Source organism: Equus asinus, chromosome 6, assembly GCF_041296235.1.
Source record: "Equus asinus isolate D_3611 breed Donkey chromosome 6, EquAss-T2T_v2, whole genome shotgun sequence".
In the NCBI taxonomy this organism is placed as follows: domain Eukaryota; kingdom Metazoa; phylum Chordata; class Mammalia; order Perissodactyla; family Equidae; genus Equus; species Equus asinus.
Window position 1 is genome coordinate 47,621,775 of NC_091795.1, and position 19,955 is coordinate 47,641,729.

The 19,955-nt window shown below is 41.9% G+C and overlaps 1 protein-coding gene across 3 annotated transcripts in view; it reads left to right on the forward strand.

Moving 5' to 3' along the window:
* The window catches only part of SPRED2 (sprouty related EVH1 domain containing 2), a 112,337-nt gene that overhangs the window by 52,713 nt on the left and 39,669 nt on the right, over nucleotides 1–19,955 (forward strand). The window contains exon 1 of one of the 3 annotated variants that reach the window (XM_014836770.3): nucleotides 5,259–5,442. The exons of the other annotated variants lie outside the window; for them this stretch is intronic. Coding sequence (XP_014692256.1) covers nucleotides 5,426–5,442 — 17 coding nt within the window. The 5' untranslated portion in view covers nucleotides 5,259–5,425. Of the gene's footprint in view, nucleotides 1–5,258; nucleotides 5,443–19,955 lie in introns of those variants that run through there. 3 annotated transcript variants of the gene reach the window in all.

A 19,955-nucleotide genomic window follows, 5' to 3' on the forward strand; every position in this document is an offset into this window, starting at 1 on the left:
ACCCCTTATGCGCTCCCTGGATCCTCTTTCTGGGTCTTGAGGCAGCTTCATCCCTTGAACTTAAAATTCCACCCATAGATCTAGGTTTGGTTTCTCTTGAAGCCAAGCCCTGTTGCCCTATTTGGTCTCCAGGCTTGAAGGGGAAACTAGTCTCCTGGACATCTAGCCTCCGACTCGACTACATACCCATAACCCTTTTCCTTACTAATCGAGTCCTCCTTCCATCATTGCTCAGAGCGACTTTGCTGTATTTCTCATGCATTTCAGATCCCTTTTCTCCTTTGTCAGTCCTGCCCTGTCTGTGTAGCATTCTGTGCTGGAGAAATTCAGACCATCTAGACTCAATCAACCTAGTAGTTCAGCCGCCTGTTTTTCCTCCACACAATCGAGGAACGAGATTTGTGGGTGTGTTGAAATAACCATGTGGAGCGCCCCAAACAGAGCAGACAGTGGATGAATGCGAGTTCCCTTCACCTTTCCCTGAAGAAACCCAGCTGAATCCGCAAGCCTAGTTCTGAAGGGTCCTCACATCAGATGGTCTCTTATTAAAAAACATCTGCTTGGCATAATAGCCGATAGGCATTTAATCAGTGCGGGTCTTCTGGCTCTGGCCGAGCTGAACCTCCCCAAATTAAGCCTGAGTTTTGGAGAGAGTCTTCTTTGACCCCTGTGCCAGCCAGTTACACTTTTAGGAACACGGCTGAAAACTGACTTGGCCTCAAGTGAGATTTGTCACTATGTGTACCGTCTCTGAAATCCTGCTCTCAGTGGGTAACAATAGAAGTCATCTGCCTCCCCCTCTTCCTTGCCCAGCTCAGCCCTCTTCATTCACTTAAGTATTTAACATATGCAATTTTCTATTGGATTGACTTTGGGAAGATGTTGATGTTTGCCAGTAAGGCAACAAGTGACTGCCAGAAAGACACTGTGTATCTAAGTACATCCCAGATTTAATCTGTGTCCGAACAGCTGGCTAAGACTTTTTTTTTAATAAGAGAACTAACTGAAGGCAGTTAGAATGGTTTCTTTTGTTCAAATTTCCTCTCCCAGAGATCAGTCCCATGAGTCCCTTCACCTGCATTATCCATTAATGCTGTGGGTTCATTTTCTCCAAATAAACAAGCTTTCCTGCCAAAGAAAATAGGCAGCATGATGGGATGCAGGAACGTGTCTTGGGACCTGCCTTTGAGGAGTGTTCTTCGTTTTTCTGGGTTGGCCCCCAGTCTTGTTACTGGGCTCCTGTTGGCAGCGGTGGTGTTGCTGCAGCCCTCGTTTCTAAATGCCCCTCGTGCTGTATTAATCCTGCCTGTGGCTGTCCAGCCCCCTTGAAAGCATCCTTCATTTCTGTTTGCTCAGTTTGCTGAATGCCTCTTCCAGATCATCTTTCACCTCTTGCTTCAAGCTCTGGGGACACATGTGGTTTCAACATAATGCACAGATGTGTCTTGGGGGAGGGGAGGCATGGCTGTGGACTCACACATCAGCTGGGGTCACTGGACTCTGAAGTCAGGGAGGTCGTCCTCTTTGAGTGGGCAGGTCAGGAGGGAGGGAAGGCAGAATGACCAGCAGACGGTCTCACGCTCTGAAGATTTCTCCACCTGCCATGAGACAGAGCGCAGTGGTGTATTTTGCATTGTAAGGAAAGTGTGAGCTACAGCTCATGTGGATCACATCACCATAAATAATGCTTGTGTATCTGATTCTAGATTGAGACATTAAGCAGAATAAGGGACTAACGACCAAAACTTCTATAGGGAAGAGACCTGGTTCTTTACGCAAATGTTGATCACCAGGGGTCGACAAACGTTTTCTGTAACGGTCTAGATAATAAATATTTTCAGCTTTGAAGACCATATATTGTTTCTGTCACAACTACTCAAACGCTGCCTTTGTAGCTCTAAAGCAGCCATAGATGATATGTAAACAGATCAGTGTGGTGGCTGCCCATAATTTGCCTACCTCTGAGGTTTTAAATTCATAAAACTTACAAACGTCCTCGTTGTTTGCATGAATTAATGAGCCCTCTGTTTGTGCCTAGGCCCTGTGCTAAAAGTACTTGTTCTGAATGATCACATTTATCCCATTCAAAACAATTCTGTGAAGTAATTAATAATATTGTGCCCATTTTACAGATAAAGAAGATAGATGCCTAGAGAAGTTAAATAACATAAATAAATAAAGGCCCAGCTGGATTTTGAACTAAGACAGCTTGACTCCAGGCTCATACTCTTTACCACTACATGGTACAACCTACAGTACCTACATCATTGATATCCACATTTGCTTTTAGATCTTGACATTAGCCAGTATTTGGACTTTAGCCAAAAAAAAAAACCATATAAACAGATAATTGCTAAAAACCGTTGTACAAATTAATACATGGCAGGAATTTTAAAAATAAGACTCTATTAGTGAGTTATAAGAAATTGGAAGCCTTGTTCTCCTGCGCTTCCCAGCTAGTTTTGCTTCTTCACACCCCCATCCGTGCAAAGAGATGAGTACGTAAAGACATGAGGAGCTCAGAGGCCAGAGACATCCAGTCTGGCTTCCAGGTTCCAAAACCCAGTACTCTGAAAATGGCGAAGTGGAGCTGGGCCTGGAGCAATCTGCTGCTCCTTGGGATGGCCTCACCCAGGGCCAGCCGCCTCTCACCAGAAACACCAACACCAACAACCTGTTTTACACACAGGTGTAGGCTCCGTGGCTGCCCCTGCTGGTGGCATAGGCCACCATCTAGTGCGGTCCAGGGAGAATGGATCATCCCATACTCCAAGTTGTTTGCTGACTAGTGGAGGTCATTAGCATGCAAGTCAACCAAATAGAAATGTTCATTAAAGACGGCAGAAACCAGGTTTATATGTCTTTTGTTATCATTATAAAGTGTGTTCTGAAGAAAGCTTAGAATAAAAGATCAGAAATAAAGTATTTCATATCCCATCGTCTACAGCAGTGTTTCCCAAAGTGCTGTCTTCAGCTTGTGTTGACCGTAATGGAGAGGTACTCAAATTTGTGAAATGCAAGACTGAACAAACTTAAACTGTATCCTTGAGGATATAGTATATCATTTTACCAAAATGTTTGTTTAGTTTTTTTGTTTTGTTTTCAGTCTCTTAAAAAGTTGTTTGCAAGGAACACACTTTGAGAAACCCTAACCCAGAGGCATTTCCCAATGTTAATGTTTTGGCAAATTTCCTTACGGTCCAAGATTTTTTTTAATGGGTGAGGGTGGCAGCAGCAACAACTGTGGTGATTATTAAATCCATAAATTTTTTTTTTTTGGTAATGGGTTATCTATTTTCTTTTTTGTGTTTGTGAGTATGTGTTTAACTTTATTTCGAGATATTTCATTCTTACAGAAAAGTTGCAAGAACAGTACACAGGATTTCTCTATACTCAATTCCCCATTTGTTAACATTTTACCATATTTGCCTTATTATCATTCCTTCTGTGTGTGTGTACACATTATTATTGCTATTACTTCTGTATTTTTAATTAGTGAAATCTGAATTGTAAAATTCTTTAATGAACTATGGACTTATTTTTTTTAAATACCTAGAGAAACTCAAATTAGGCTAGAAGTTTATTAATTCCCCCTATTTCTACCTGTTGCATTAAGGTAAATCATGCTTTGCAAGTGTGTGAAAGGCTATCGTTAGATTGCGAGGTGACGTTTTGATAAGCCTGTAGCTTGCAGTCCTATGAGGAAAGCATTTCTGAAAACCAAGGAAGGCTTCAGCTGAGGCCCACACACAGTCCTAAACTGTCTGGATTTGTGAAGTTAGCGTTCAATGTTGTATGGGGACTGTCACAACTGTTTGCAGCCAGTTTGTGGTCCTCTTGGACAGTGTCCTTTGACAACTGGGCTTGGTGTTGACTGAGTTGGTGGCCTCAGCCTGACATACCTTCCTGTCCTTTAGTTTCAGAACTAAAGAGAGCAGGCCAGAGGTCCTAGGCTTTCGAGGGACTTTTGTATTTCAAGTATCCTATGGTGACTTGTTCGTGACACAGACCATTTTTTAAATGACCTCTAATTTCAGCAGTGGTTTCGTTTAACATACGTTGGAGCCTGCATATCTGGTTTTTTTGCAGTCATGAAATCAAAACCTCTTCTTCAGGTGGTTTAAGTAACCCAGTTTAAGCATGAAGTGAGTCAAACAAACAGGGTGCCACCTTAACAGAGACATTTGTTGGTGTTAAGGGATGTGGATATGACTTACATAACCTCTCATAGGGCGTTTCCAAAACCATATAAGGAAGCTGGAAATAGTCACTTCTCCTTTGTAATGTCAAACATGAACTCACCAGTGAGACTGGGGCTTGTGTCCTCAAAGAAAGCATGAAGAAACAACCACCAGACAGTCTTGGGAGGAGAAGGCACCAGGCATTTGTTCAGGGGGTGGATGCAGCCCTCACAGCGGCCTTGGGACACAAGTATCATCCCTTCAAGCTTGAAGCTCCCACACCCCCAGGGCCACTGGGTTGCACTGTGTGAATGGTACCCCATTCACACCTATGGTATGTTCATACCCAACTAGAAAAAGTGCCTCATTTGGGTACAAATTAGACTGTAGGGACTGAAACTTTTTTTTTAATTTTAAAAACATTTTATTGTGAAAATTTTCAAAGATACTCGAAAGAAGAGAGAATAATATAGCCAATTCTCATATACTCAACCACACAGATGCAATAGTTATCAAGATTTTGCCACATTTCTTTTGGCTTAAATATTTCATAATAGATATTATATCATTTCATCCCTGATGTATTTTCTCCAAAAGGTAGTCATTTTATAAACACAGAGCTACTATCTTACCTAACAAAATTAATCCAGGACCAAAATTTTGATGTGTAGTTTTTACAAAGCTCCTGCAACTGGGTAACCCTACAACATACAACAATAGGGCCTATGCCTGCATTAATACACTGATGGCTTAAAAGAGGGAAGTCCTTGCTCTCAAGTCTGAATAAAAATTATTTGGATGGGAGATCGGGCGGGTGAACCATTTACACTTGTGGTTCTACAGACTGTAATCTCGGGTATTGAGCTGTGCCATTTACTTCCTGGGCATTTCGTAGTATCATCAATGATTGATAATCATAACTTACAGGAATTTTTTTTTAAAACAATATTTTAATTGGAAAAAGCATCTGTCAGCTGTCAGGCTTCCAGCTTCCACTTTTGAGAAGCAGGATGTTGAATGTGAATAATGACACAACAGGCCTATAAAATGCGGACTAACCCTCGGATGACTCATCCAGTACGATGCAGTATATTTGTCAAGGAGACTGAATCATATATGGGGGAAACCACTTCTCAAGCAGCCAGCTGGTTCTCAGGTCCGCAGGAGACGATCCATTTTTATCGGAAGCTTTATAGTAGCAATAATGCTAATACCCAGCACTTGGGCTCTACCATGTAGAGGCAATGGCATCGCCCGGCAGGTATGTGCTTACTGTTTACATGAACTTTATTTTCTCGTTGTTCTCTTCTGCCTAACCTTTCCGATGATGATTTCTTTTGACATTTTTTAAGGGAGAAAAAAAGTCATTGTAATTGGAAAGTACTGGGGTGTGCATGTTTGTGTATGTTTATGTGCCACGTGCAAGGGCAGAGAGGTAACCCCTGGTCTTTTGATGGACACAGAGCTCGTGTCCACTCATCTCCCTTTCTGAAAACAAATTTCTCCTTAGATATTCAGATAGAAATGGTCTTAGCTCTCCCCTTTTGTTAAGCCCTGAGTTTAAAACATGCCACCTTGGGAACAGCTTGCAGAGGTGATATACCTTTTTTTTTGGGGGGGGGGGGTGTAGCTTAAAACTTAAAAAAATGAGTAAGCAGCAGTGAGCTCAAGGAGGTGGTCTACTGATAAGTATTTTATTTCTTTTGTTGGATTTTTGCTTTTTCCTACCCTCCAAGATGCGTGACTTAATGCAAGAAAGCTTTATTCCTCTACTGAGTGAATACGTCTATGTTTTGCAAATCATAATTTGCTCATACTGAACTCATGCATTAATTTTTTCTAGGTGGGAGAAAGAGTAGTGGGGATTTGGTGACAACGGTTAATTATAGCTTTCACATGATCTGAAGGATTGTTCTGCATAATTGGGAGGCTGTGTCGCCTGTCTGACCCTCTCTCTCTCTCCCTTCACTCACTAAATTTAAACAATGCCTGGCTAGTTAAGGCACATATCTCGTTTATTTGAGTATATTAAACATTCCTCTGTGTGTTGACAGTCCATTCAGTGTCTCCTCATATTTTTAAAATATACTTCTTGTGTCCTACTTGTTAGGGACAGATGCTATAGTTAGTTTATAGCAGTCCTATTTATGCTTTTCTGGTCTGTCTGTCCAAAATGACTGGGTCAGGACCTATAACACGCTGCCCATAAATTTGCCTAAGACGCAGCATTTGTGGAGCAGCCCGTCTATGGTGGTAAATTCTGCTATCACTCGGAGAGCATTCAACAGAGCTGGGTTAGCAAGCTGGAAAAATAGGCAGTCTTTGTTCTCTTCTTCTTTCCTGTAAAGCCTATATATGATTTGTTTTCCTTGAGGTATGTGTACTGTAAACTGTCAGTAAATGTTTTACATTCACTTAAAGTAAATTCAGAAAGTCAGATAATATGGAAAGCCAACATAAAGGCAGTTTGTTTGGTTTGTTTCTGTTTGTTTTGTAGATTAAGGGGTGCGCTTTTTTTAGACTGGCCAATTTGTTTTTTGAGACGGGACCATCTCTAAATTTCATTAATTTTGCATTCTATAAATGAAAGCCACCTGTTATGCTGTAATATGCTAATTATGGTAGAGGACAATAATGAGGAAGGACAGTATTTGAAATATGTGGGGGTTTTGCTAAGAATTTTCCTGCCCACATCTGTAGTGCTTATTTTTATATGTGTATACATGCATATAGAGTGCATACTTAATAATAGCATTTGGTGATATTAAAAAATACTTCAGTTTCAAAGTAAGGGTCCTTTTTATTCCTTCTCATTAACATTTTTTTTAAGTTGTGGAAGAAAAGCTACTTAAAAAATGTTAGCGTGAACTAAAGCCTAAATTCTGCAGTCTTACAGTAAACGGGGTTCTCTCTCCACGCCTTGGTGGATGCCACACTCAGCACGGGGTTCACTTTGTCAAAGTGGTCAGAAAAATAGTGTGACTTAGTAATGTGAATTAAAGGCAGAATAGCTAATTTGCTCTGATTTTGCTGAAATCTTAGGTTCCATTATATCATTTTTCTTCCTTGAGGCCTACAAAAAACGATGACAGGCTGGTATATAAAAATATTTCTTTTAAGGTTCTTGATTTATTGGCTTTTTCTGTGAAAATGTATTACTCTCCTCTGATTTGTGTAGCTGAGACTAACTCAGGTCCTGTCCAGATTATTTCAGAGCAGCGTAGATTTTGTTCAGCTCTGGTTACATTACACACTCTGGACATATTGATCATTGCCATTCGACAATGCTAATCACCCGCAGGGTTGTGGCCACTGCTCGCCAGAGGCCCCTTTGCTGTTAAGCACCATGAGCCATCGGTCCAGAGTGACTACATGGTTTTTAGAGTCCTCCTTTCCCTTTTGAAGGAAAAGGAATACAGAGCCACAGCCATACCAAGGGTCTCATATCATTCAACTTGGAAGTGATCAATAGATATTGAGTGAGACACTGCCTATGTTCAGAGTTATGGGCTGGGTTGCGTTAAATTAAAAAATGCTTGTGATCTGGGCCCAGCCCTCTCTTTGCTTCAATTCCCTCTTCAGTGAGGATTCGTCGTTATTGGTGATAGATTCCTCCTGGGTTTTCTTTTATTCATAGATTTACTGGAGTCTATAATCCAAAGCCACTAATTGCTCTGTGTAGAAGCAACTTTTAGCTGTTCCCTTCTGGTTCTTCAGAACCTAGCTCCTCTTGGATGGAAGTCAAGAAAACTGCCCTACTCAAAAATTCATTTGATAGTTTTGATGGCCCTGTTTTCTGAGCCAAGTAGAGTGACAACCTCGGACAAAGAATTTTTTCCTCTCTCTCTTCTTCCCTTGGAGAGAGTGGCAGTTAGGCAGAGCATTTGAATCCTCACAGCTTAGAGCATCCAGGATGTTCTAGTGGAACAGATTGGGAAAAGCTATCCTTGATGTTTATTCATCTTTGAGGTTTGAAGACCCCGCCCCTTTTTAGCATCTGTTAAAACTGTGTTCTAATGACTCGAAGCTATAATGAATCAGTAACTATTTGATAAAAACAGGTTTACTTAAAATCACTATAGATCATCTATCAATGTTTAAAAATACTTATTAGTATTTAGAGAGAGCTGTTTTAGAGTCTGCAGTCTGTTCTTGCTGTACGGGTGGATGATTTATGCATATGCATGAGAGTCATAGCCCCCAGGGGGAGGGCTGGACCTGTCCATTGCCCGTTGTCCATTGCCCACTGTTCTGCTGTTACACTGTCCTCCCCACATCCGGGGTTTATGATCACTCTGCCTACATAGTGGGTGGGATTAATAGCACTTGTAGATAAATCTTGTGTCATTATCTGGGAATATCGACTTTCCTGTGTAGCTGAGAAAAGCCAGAGACAAGTACAGAACAGCCTTCTTAGGACATTAACCCTGCTCTTAAGGACACATAAATGGGATGAATGACCACTCTCTTAACAAACCAGCATGGACTTTTATGAGCCCTGAGCATTCTTCCAGGTGTAAGTTTGCTGACAGCTTGTTTGCATTGACATCTGTGCCCAGATAGTCTTATGGTGTATGTGGGACAGTTATGGAACCCATGCCCATTCCCAATGGGATCCTTAATCACCAATGTTCCTTCATCACTAATGATCACCACAGACAAAGCAAAGGCTTCGGAACTGGGCTGGCACGTCAGCCGTCTTAGAAAGAGCTTTTGGCTTGTATGACAGTCTACCTTCTTTGCTGCACATTGTGAGAGCAGCTCAGGGAGTTACCTACGTTGTCTTTATAGAGCTCAGTGTGCAAGGAACCGCAACGAGATACTATCTCTTTCCAGATTTCAGCCCAGGAGATGACTTTTAGTTTTCAGTGTTAATTCATGCAGTTGTAAAGATTTTCAGATTGGAAATGTCCAAGCTGGGTTTGGCTTTTTTGTGGTTTTCTTTTTAAACACATGTTCCTTGTACCCGTCCAGTGGAAGAGATGGGTTGCCTGCTGTTGCTCTGGCCCCGTGGGGCCTGCTGTGTGACTGGGCCTCTTGAATTCCATTAAATGGAGTGCAGACAGCATGTGTCATAAAGGCTGCTCGGGAAGGGTGAGGAGCAAAATTAGTGTCTGTGGGTGGGCATGTGTTCCATCACATCGCCAAAGAACTGCAATGTGCAAAATCTGGCAGCAACTTGTTCCAAAGAAAAATAAAACAGCCCCTTTTTTCTGCTTTGAAAAATATTAAAAACATCACTAAACGCCATGTTGAAGAAGTGAAACTGTTAGAAAACCCTTGTGATTATGTGTGTGTGTGTGTTTTTAAATAATCTTTAAAACTGAGGTTGGGATAGAAGAATAAAAAGGAACTAATCTTAAAAAATATTTTTAGGGATTCTGTCCCTTACGTTGTAAACCCGATAAGTACTCTATTGGAATATAATTGGCTAAGGATTAGAGGAATTTGTTAGAGCTAACCATTAGAGGAAAGTGTGTTAGGCTTAACTTTCTTGAGATGATTTTGTAAGAAAAGCCATTTTTATCTCAGAAAACCAATTACAAAGGAAATGTTTGTGTTTTTCATATATGTAGTTTGTCTTGTATCCCAAGGAACAAAGCGTAGGCAAGATCTACATGTATATTTGAAGCACGGGATCTCCCTTTATAGTTACCTTGAGAAGGTCTTGCAAATTTGTTAGCTGTTCCTCATAGTGTAGAAGAATATTTCTGAGATGAAAGGAGGGGTTGTGATGCGAGTAGTTTGCACAACGGACATATGCTACTTTTATAATTAAGGGACAATTTTGTGGGGTTTTTTTTTATATAGTGGTAATGTTTACTTTGTAAGGACTACAGAAATGTTCTTTAGCCAAAGCCCAAAATTCATGAATTTGGGGTCCTTCTTGAGTCTAGCTATTTCAAGTGGCCCCTTTTTGTTTCTCAAATTGTCTTCATTGTATGTGTGGCCAAAAAAACCATGAAATTCACCATCTTAACTATTTTTAACTGTACAATGCAGTCGTGTTAACTACATGCACATTGTTGTGCAGTGGATCTCTAGAACTTTTTCATTTTGTGAAACTAAAATTCTATACCCATTAAACTCCCCATATCCACCTTACCCCAGCCCTTTACAACCACCCTTCTACTTTCTGTTGCTATGAGTTTGACTACTTTGGATAGTGGAATTTAAAAGTGGAATCAGGGGGTGGCCTGGTGGGGCAGCAGTTAAGTGCGCACGTTACCCTTCCGTGGCCCAGGGTTCCCTGGTTTGGATCCCGGGTGTGAACATGGTACCACTTGGCAAACCATGCTGTGGTAGGCGTCCCACATATAAAGTAGAGGAAGATGGGTTCAGATATTAGCTCAGGGCCAGTCTTCCTCAGCAAAAAGAGGAGGATTGGCGGCAGATCTTAGCTCAGGGCTAATCTTCCTCAAAAAATAAAAATAAAAGTAGAATCATGCAGTATTTGTCTTTTTGTGACTGGCTTATTTCTCTTAGCATAATGTCCTCAAGGTTCAACCATGTTGTAGCATATGCCAGGATTTCTTTCTTTTTTAAAGCTGAAAAATTCTATTGTATGTGTTTTCTTTATCCATTCACCTCTTGATGGACAGTTAGGTTGTTTCTACCTCTTGGCTGTTGCGAATAATGCTGCAGTGAACATGGATGTGAAATTACTTGCCTTTTGAGATAGGAGTTGACTTTCCATAAATGTTAGGGTTAATCTCTATATGCAAACACAAAAGAAAAAGTATCATCGTGTCATATCACCTTATGTTTATCTAGCCTTTTCAATTTACACAAGAGCTTCCATATACCGAGTTACTCACTGGAGGAAATTGCTGGGTATGTAGCAATTTTCAGTCCGGGATGGCGTTTTTATGGTGCCTTCAGGGATCGTAATTCTAGAGGTGAGTTTAGTCCTGGGGTAAGATGCCTGTAGCACTCCAGTGAATGAGATGAGCTGTGGCTAGTTTCTTTTGAGCAGGCATTAAGGCGGGGCCGTTTTATTCTTTTCTGATACTGCATGGCAGCCTACAGTGACAGCATGGCTTCAGGGTAGTGTAATCGCATCTCTTTGGCCATATGGACCGCCATCTTGTCAGTAAAGCTCTTTGTTGGGAGAAGCTGGCTGTAGCTACTTGATTGTCCTGCCTCGGGCAGTGGTCTTAGCCACTGCTAAAGGCATGGCCTAAAGCTTGGTGGGCTCCCTGGCACAAGCATATTGGTGATGTCCAGGAAAGCCCAAATTCAGCAGCTTAGCCTCCAGGGGTCTCAGTTATCTCTGAAGATCATGAGTCTTGAAATCAAATGGCTTCCAGCGCTTCCACAAGCTGGTACACTTTGTTATGTGGGGATAGCTTTAGTGTTCCCTGGAAGTTCTTTTTGAAGAATACCCTGCTATAAACAAAACAGTATTTTAAGAGTATCATGTTAAACTATGAGCAAGCTTGGCAGCTTGTTGGCCTACCCATTCTCCTTACTGCCCAGTTCTTTTATGGCAGGAAAGTAACTTAATGGAAGCGGGTGTACTAAGTGGATGGGTCTGTTTTGTAATAACTCAGAAGGAAATTGCCCCCGGAGGTCAAATCCTGTCCCTCTGCTTTGTGATTATCCTGTGAGCCTGAAGCTTCTTGTTGCTGCTCTTCTAATTCCTCACCGACAGTCATTGCCACCATAAAAGAAAAGAACAATTTCCCCAGTAACACTTATTTGGAATTCCTGAGTGAGAGCACTAATACTGACACCATTGTTCCATTTGCATTTAAACCAGTCATTGCAAGTTTGGGTAACTTAAGTGCGTTTATCTGCTTGCTGCTTGCTTCCGTGTAAATGCAGATGATCGGGTTGGCTCTTTTTAGAGCTATTCAAGATCCACTCATGCCAAATTCCAGGGACCCCAAAATGAAGCCTAAATCAGGAGTTTAAGAATTTCTCCTTTGGGCCAGCCTGGTGGCACAGCGGTTAAGTTCACATGTTCCATTTCAATGGCCCGGGGTTCGCTGGTTCAGATCCCAGGTGCAGACATGGCACCACTTGTCAAGCCATGCTGTGGTAGGCGTCCCACACATAGAGTAGAGGAAGATGGGCATGGATGTTAGCTCAGGGCCAGTCTTCCTCAGCAAAAAGAGAAGGATTAGCAGCAGATGTTAGCTCAGGGCTAATCTTCCTCAAAAAAAAGAATTTCTCCTTGCTTGCTCTTTCTCCCCCACCCCACACCCAGAAACGGACACTCTTGACCAGAGCTAAACAGAACCGGCTGTTGTCGCTGGAGGCGGGAAAGAGGCTTCTGTTAAGGAAACTGTCAGTGGGCAGCAAAAACCATTTGGGACTATAACTCTGACTCAGGTATCTTAGAAATCGATCAGGCTTTCATAACCTGGGTTGGGAATCCTCCTGCTCCCCATTTTATGTTTTTCCAGTGGGGAAAATACATTCCAGTATCAAACAACTGCTTTACAAGAAAACTTTTGGACCAGAACTCATTTATGACCCTGAAGCAGCCTGGACCCAATGTGAAACTTGAAGTACACAGCGTTGCTTGATCAAAGGTCTAGAGATAAATGTCTCTCCCCATTTTTAAGTTAAGCAATCGCTTCATTACCTCTACCTAACATTTCCCCCCTTTCCCACTGAATGTAGTGAAGACTGGTACTGAGTGTCTTGTCTTGAGTCAATTGATAAAGCATATAGGAGGAACTCTTTGGGAGAAAGGGGCCACCTCCCTCTTCTCCTCTTCTTTGCCTGATTTGTTCCAGAAAAATGTCTTGAATTTTCTTCCACATGGTTAAAGAGAATCTCACATTTGTGGATGCGTAAACCCAGCAGGATGGCCAGGGTTGTACCTATTTCATACAAAGGATCTTATTAAACTTATTAAAACTCATTTGTCATTATCTTCCTGCTTTTTCAAAATACTTTGATGGGCCGGTTTTGCTCCTGGGAACTTTATCATTGCATAATAACACTTGCACTCAGAGAATAGCTGTTAGTTTGTCGTGGTTTCAGGTCTTTGTGGTTTCGAGTTCTTTTCAGTTCAAAAGATGTTTTCAGTTGCATTTTACTGCTGAAAGTTTTCTGATCTGCTTTTGTAGAATGTTTGGGTGGCTTAAGTTTGCTAAGCGCTTTGGCACAGCTAAGGGACTTTAAGGCCATGTGTTTGGGGTTTTTTTAACACAAAGTTAAAAGGGAGGCCAAAGTTGAAAAGAGACCTCAAAGGTCATTGGGCCCCTGCCCCCCATTTTACATGTGAAGAAACTGAAGCTCAGTAGTAGAGTGTGGGGTGTCCCACCCAGGAGTGAGAGGGAGATGTGCAATAGAGGTTCAGTCTGCTGATTTACGGCACTAGTTATGCTGGCGGATCCAAGAAGGAAGATGGCCTCTGTTGGTGTGAAGGTTTGCCAAGCTGAATAGGACTTCCCAGCCCCGCCTCCCAACTGCCCTTTTTTCCATGTGGCTGTGTTATTAGTGATAGATACCTCTTCATTTCTCTCTAGGATTCCTTTGGCAATCTGTTGCCTATCCAGTAAATGTTGAGAGACCAATGAGAATAACTTCTCTTATATCCTCTGGATCACCTAGCTTGGATATGGGGACCTTTGCCATAACACAGGACCCTTTTAAACACAGAGGGCTGTGGGGGCTGTTTACAGAGATTGGATCTTAGTCCTCTATTTGTCCCTAATGCCAGTGACCTTGAACAAGTCCCTTGTCCAGTCTGGATTCTAATTTTTCCATCTAAGTGAGGGGTCTAGAGTAGATGGTTTCTACGATTCTTTCTAGCTTAGAAAGTCTGTAACTAACTTGTTTGTGCTCTTCCCTAGTCCTGATTGAAGACCTAAACTCTACCTGCAGGCCCACCTCTATTCCAGTCCCCACCTGGGAAAGGAAGAGGTCCAGGATGCTTCAGGGAGGACAGATGCCTTGCATGTGTTTTATTTGTTTGTTTCTTTGTGTATTAAGTAAGCTTTTCATCTCTGATGAGGGAGGTTGCAGAGTCCTCGAAGGAAAGGAACTAAATGAATGGGTAATTTTTGCCCCCTGAGAGGGCATCGATGTCCAATGGATCTGTTGGGATATAAGCAGAGAGGCTCTTAAAATCCGGTCAGCCTATTGCTAGCACCACATGCTGACTTTTTTTCCTCCCTACGGGCTAAATTGTCACCTCCTTTGGTTTGAGAACAGGTCTTATTAAGGACAAGTTTGTAAAGGATTTTGTAGGTTTAGAATTTGGTATTAGCATAGTTTGTTAAAGTAATTTCCTGACCTTTTGACCATGGTTTGCTTTGGGGGTTGGAGCAGGTGGCTGGTAAAAAAATGGGAAATGTGTCCTGGATTCCAATAGGAGAAGTAACCAGACTTTTCAGCACCGTTATCAGTGTCTTCTAGATTTAATGTTGATCTCCATTTAGAATATAGCACTGTAAATTTTCTGTCTCTTCCTCCTTATGAAAGTCCTCGAATGTTCCGAAAAGTTGAAAGATGTGTAATCAACGCCACCAGCTCCAGTCTGCGCCCAGCATTTTGCTGTTGTTGCTTTATCACACATACCTATTCTTCCATCTGTCCCTCTCTGTATCCAAGACGCCATGTTATTTTTTTATGCATTTCAAAGTAAGTTACAGATATGAGTGCCCTTCTCCCTAAACATTTCAACATGTGGGTCATTAAGTACTCTCTTCCTTTGTTTTCTCCAATTGAATGAGAAAGAAAGCAAATATATTCTGAGAAAGTCAGGCGCAGAAGTTCAAGGACTGCAATTAAAGGCCTGAATTGGAGATTATTAACTTTAAACAACTCCCTTAGCCATTTGTGTTTTGAAGTACCAATTTTTCTATTACATATATACTTTAATGTGGTGAAAGTTAATTTTGTTTAGTAATCTAACATTTCCATTAGCCGGCCTTTGGGGGTTTAAATGTGGATCGTAAATACCATTTTTGGAAGGGTGTATATAACACAGGGAAAGTCAAAGAAAATTATTGCTTTCAGAGTAAAAAGTAGAAGAAAGGATTCTTCAGGGGTGAGTTGTTTTGTTTTAAGCTGGTAATCCTTTGATCTTGATTAATTATGAAATTCACTGAACTCCGGGCTCAGCAAAGCAGCAGACAATAAAAGCGAAATCATAAACCAAGATTCAGACTTTGGCCTCTCACCTCCCAGGACTCCCTCGTCCCCACTTCACGCTGTGTAATCATCCTGACACTCAGCCCTGCAGGACAGAACCATTTCAGACTTTAAGAAATAGATTCATTCTATTTTGGTTTGAATAAAATAAACTTCATTTTTAAAAGTAGTTTACTCACGTCAGAGTTGTCTGTGTTTTGGTGATTTTTGACCCCCCCAAAAATCAGAAATCTCCAGTAGATGCCTTCAATTTAATGAACTGTTGTGATAAAAATCTTAGCGTAATTTCCTAAAATGCTTTGGCTGATCGTAAAATATCCATGTTAACGTTTAGACAATCTGTTGATATGATAGATGCTATCTATGATAGAGTTAGTGTGAAAATAAAACACAGATACAGGTATATATTCATCTTGTTATTTCAGTGACTATCTACAGCAGATATGATTCCTGGAGAAACAGGTGAACGGAGTGAGGGGTGGAGGCAGAATGGGACATGTCCCGTTGGGTTTGGAAGCCTTGTCTGGTGTGGATTTGCCTTAAAACCAAGAGTCTAAAGGTGAACGATTCCCTTGGGACTAGTGTAATCCTCACCTGTGACACTGCAGAGAACCATTTGATGCTGGGTTTTCAAAAAGAAAGCTTTTCCAAAAAATTTTTTTAAGTTTGAATTCAGTGGAATTGTAAATTTCTTGTTGTTGTTGGAGGGTAGTATGGGTTAGTTTAATTTCCTGGAGCCAGGGTTGTAAAACTCAAAAATAATTTAAAATGCATTCCAGAGCCTGCTATTAAGGTTATTAATTATCCACTGTATAGATACTTGACAGATAAGGATACAGGGGTCCTAAGTGGTTGACCAGAAACCCACCTAGGATTTAAGGGGCCTGTGCCCGGGAATCACCAGTTCCCTGGACCCCAGGGTGGGGAAATTAGGATTTCTGCTGTTAGAGAGATTAAAGCAAGTAATTTCCAAATTTCAGGAAAAAATGACTACTTTCTTCACTGATTGTGTGTCCCCCACGATAAAATTCCACGCCTGTCCTGCCCCATCTCCCCAGGCTTGACCTCAGCCAGGCCTTTCTTGGCCCAGCTGGGTGCATTACTCACCTCAAGAGGTACTTGCTCAGGAAAGTTATATTGACACAGGGAGAGTTGCCAAAGAGCCATTAAAAAAAAAAAAATCTGTCTTAGACACAACTTCTAAAATTGCCTTTTCGGTGCTGAAGCTGATTGACTTCAGCAAACACTTTATTGCCCGGGTTTAAAACTGCCCAGGGTGATGGTTTGGGTTGTACATTAGGAGAACGGCCCTAGCGCCTATATCTTTGTGGTGCCTCAGTCGTAAGTGATCCGTCTGCGTGGATATTGTATATTTAGTATTCTTGTGGTTTTTGAATTTAAGTGCTGAATTTAAATGTTGGTAGGAAAAGTTTTGTGTGTATTTTTTTTTGAACTATAGTTCTATCCTTAAGACATCTGCTATATTAAATAAATAAAATCAAAAGATTTTTGTAAAGAGATTTTTGCAAAAGAAAACTATTGAGGGCAGTAGAAGTAGAATCCAGCTGAATCACTCTTTTCCTGTGGAAGATTTCTGCATGTTCAGACTACAGGCGATAAAAGCTTAGAGGTTAAATTAAAACTCACGTTTTAAACACAGTGCAGTGGAGTGAGTCTAATAACTTTGTAAACCTTGCTGAGAAGGAAACCCAAAAATCAGTATTTTATAAGGTAATTTCCAGCCTGCCTGGACACTGCTGTGGGCATCACCACCTTCTGTTCACAGTCCTTGAAGATTTGCCCCTAGGACTGGGACTCTTAAGAGGGGTGGGGGGACAGGGGCCACCAGAAGCTCTGACTTGCCCAGGCTGTAGGTTTTTCTAGCTGGAAATGATGGTCAGTGCTCCTGGGCTGCCAGAGGATGTCAGAGGATCCCTAATTGCTACTCTGGTATTTCCTCAACTATTTCCTCAAAGGCCTCTTAAGCCTCTGTAAAGCTTACAAGTTTAACTTCCAGCCCTGATCTTTGTTCCTTTGTGTCTTTGCTTCATTTCCTCTTCTTGACCATCGTGGGTCAAAGGACACAGCAGTAAAGAAGGAGGGACCAGAGTGGTAAACAGCACACCACCCAGTACCCTCAGCTTCCCACAGCCCTGCAGAGTGTCCATTCCCGAGGGCATCTGCAGGGCGCGTGTTTTGGCCCCATGGGCAACAGAATGTGCTGGAATGGTCAGTGCACATGCTGCTCTTGTCTCTTGTGGCCTGAAAGTGTAAGGTAGCACTCTGGAGATTGGAGAATGTGTCTCTTATAGTATATTGTAATTTAAGGGAAAATCTTATAGAGGCACATAGCGTGCTCAATCAGCACTGTATGTTAAACAAGGTATGGGCATTTATTTTGAATCACAGAATGAGTAGCTTATAAATAGGGAATTTGCAGTAGTTATTCTGAAGGAGTATTTTTATATTAAAATTTCAATAGGAAAATAAAAATACTAGAGGATATGTCTAATAAACTTTCACTTGCTAGGGTAGGTTCTAAAGAATGATTTATAGATTACTAAGTTTAATAATCATTCCTATTTCAAACATCAGTTGTGCTGGCCATGTCCTGCGCAGTAATAGAGAAAGCGACCCTTTCTAGCATGTGCACTAGAAAATGGTGTGTGGGTGAATGGGTCTATTTATGTGCTTCAGTGTAGCTAGGTAGCACCAACAACAAAGATGCTGGGCTTATACGTGGCATGTGAGGATGAGAAATGGGCATGCCCCATACCTCCCCCTCTGGGTGAGGGCAGAACTTGGACACAGATGCTCTAGTGACCTTGCAGTATGGCCGAACTTACTGGCTTACGGTGCAAGACTAAAGTGGGGATTCCTGAAACATTTTTCTAGTATCTTCGCTCCCGGTTCTGAGCCCAGCACCCAGTCAAGGAGGAAAACCTATTCACGCTCCCCTTGGAGCTCCCACAATATAAGCAGGACTTTTGGCTTTCAGCCTAACTGGTTCCTGGATGAAGGTCACGACCCCGATTGCTGCAAGGCAAGCACCCACCACCACCACCACCACCACCAAAAGTTTTGGGTACCATGTTATATATTGGGATTCCATTCCTGGAAAGTCGTTATATACTGTTTCAAAAATACCTAAATTGATCCTGAAGCTGAAACATAGAAGAGATCTGTTGTAATCCTCTTGGGGAGGGGGGGCATCTTGCATGGGCACGATGAGCTTCGACGAAAGACAGGGCCACAGTGAAGACTGGACTGGAGACCCTGCCTGCCTGTCTGCTGGATGTGGTCACTAGCAAAGTGCCTTGGCACCATGAGTGCAAAATAACGGTGTTAGCACCTGTTCGAGTACATGGATTCCTTTACTAGCAGATACTGGGGTAGGCCAGTTTCCAGGACGACTCTCCATCAAGCGTACTTCACAGCTGATATCACGGATGTTAAATAACTGTGGGGAAGCCTTTTTCTTAAGTGATCCCAGCCCACTTTTGAGCTTCCCCAGCTCTAATATCATGCAAATCGGTTCTCTTTAGGAAACAAACGTTTCATGTTCAGAACACTTCTCTGCTCCACAGTGCCTGCTCATCAGCATTTGAGAAGAGAGCTGGTGACTTCAGACAGAATTGGCTACTGCCAGGTCTAGAATCTTCAGCGGGCTTTTCTTGTCACTGTTTTCTATAATTGCCCAACCATACAAACAGTACACATTTTGGTGGTTAACATGGAGGCCTTATTTCCTGTGACATTCAGTGGGCAGAGCAAGTGTTTTACCTTTAGTATCTTATACGGAGCTGAAAATCACCTTACTACCTTGCTAAAACTACATTACGTATAACTTTCCTTGCTTATGGAGTTTGGAATATATAAATTTCTAAAACCACGGCAAGTTAACTTTTAAAGGAGTCTTAAGTAGTTGATACTTAATAAAACGGTCACGCACAAAACCACCACCCACTTAAATAGAATCTGACCAATATCTTTGGCTTCTCAACACATTTGATTCTGCTGAAGTATTTTGTTGATTCTTTTTAAAAAGATGACTAGACATATATACTTCATATACACATGTTTTATATACACATATAGTACTTGATATATTACATATATAAGTCGATAAAGTCAAAGAGCCTTTATAAATCTATGGGCACAAGGAAGACTGGGGCTGGGTGGGGGTGTGATTACAATGAAGAGTGGGCCTGCCTCCCCTGGAGGACTTGGTGTTATATTTGGCTCAGCTGGCGGCTGGGGGTTGTGCTGGGTGGAAGAGGGAGCCTGAGAGGCTGGGATCTTGGCTAATCCCTCTCAAGGTCTGGTGAAGTGGAGAAGGGTGGATAAGAGGCCTGGGAGGAAGTGAATGTAATGTTTAGCATAATGGAGAGATAAAGGAGCCGTGTAATCAGATAAGGGCTGGCCCTGAGGAAGGGCCCGGGAAGTATTTATGGGGGATGTAAAAGTTCCAGTCTGCATCCCTGAGGCTGAGGGGGAGGGTCGAGAGCAGAGGGCCCGTCCACAGAGGGCAGATGGCATTATTTTCCTGTACAGGTGTGCCTGAGACGCAGGTTCAGACCTGCTCTTTGTAAATTCCAACGTGCACCAATAATTGCTAGAGGTCCGTTTTGGATTTTCTCCTATTGTCAAGGGCCTGAC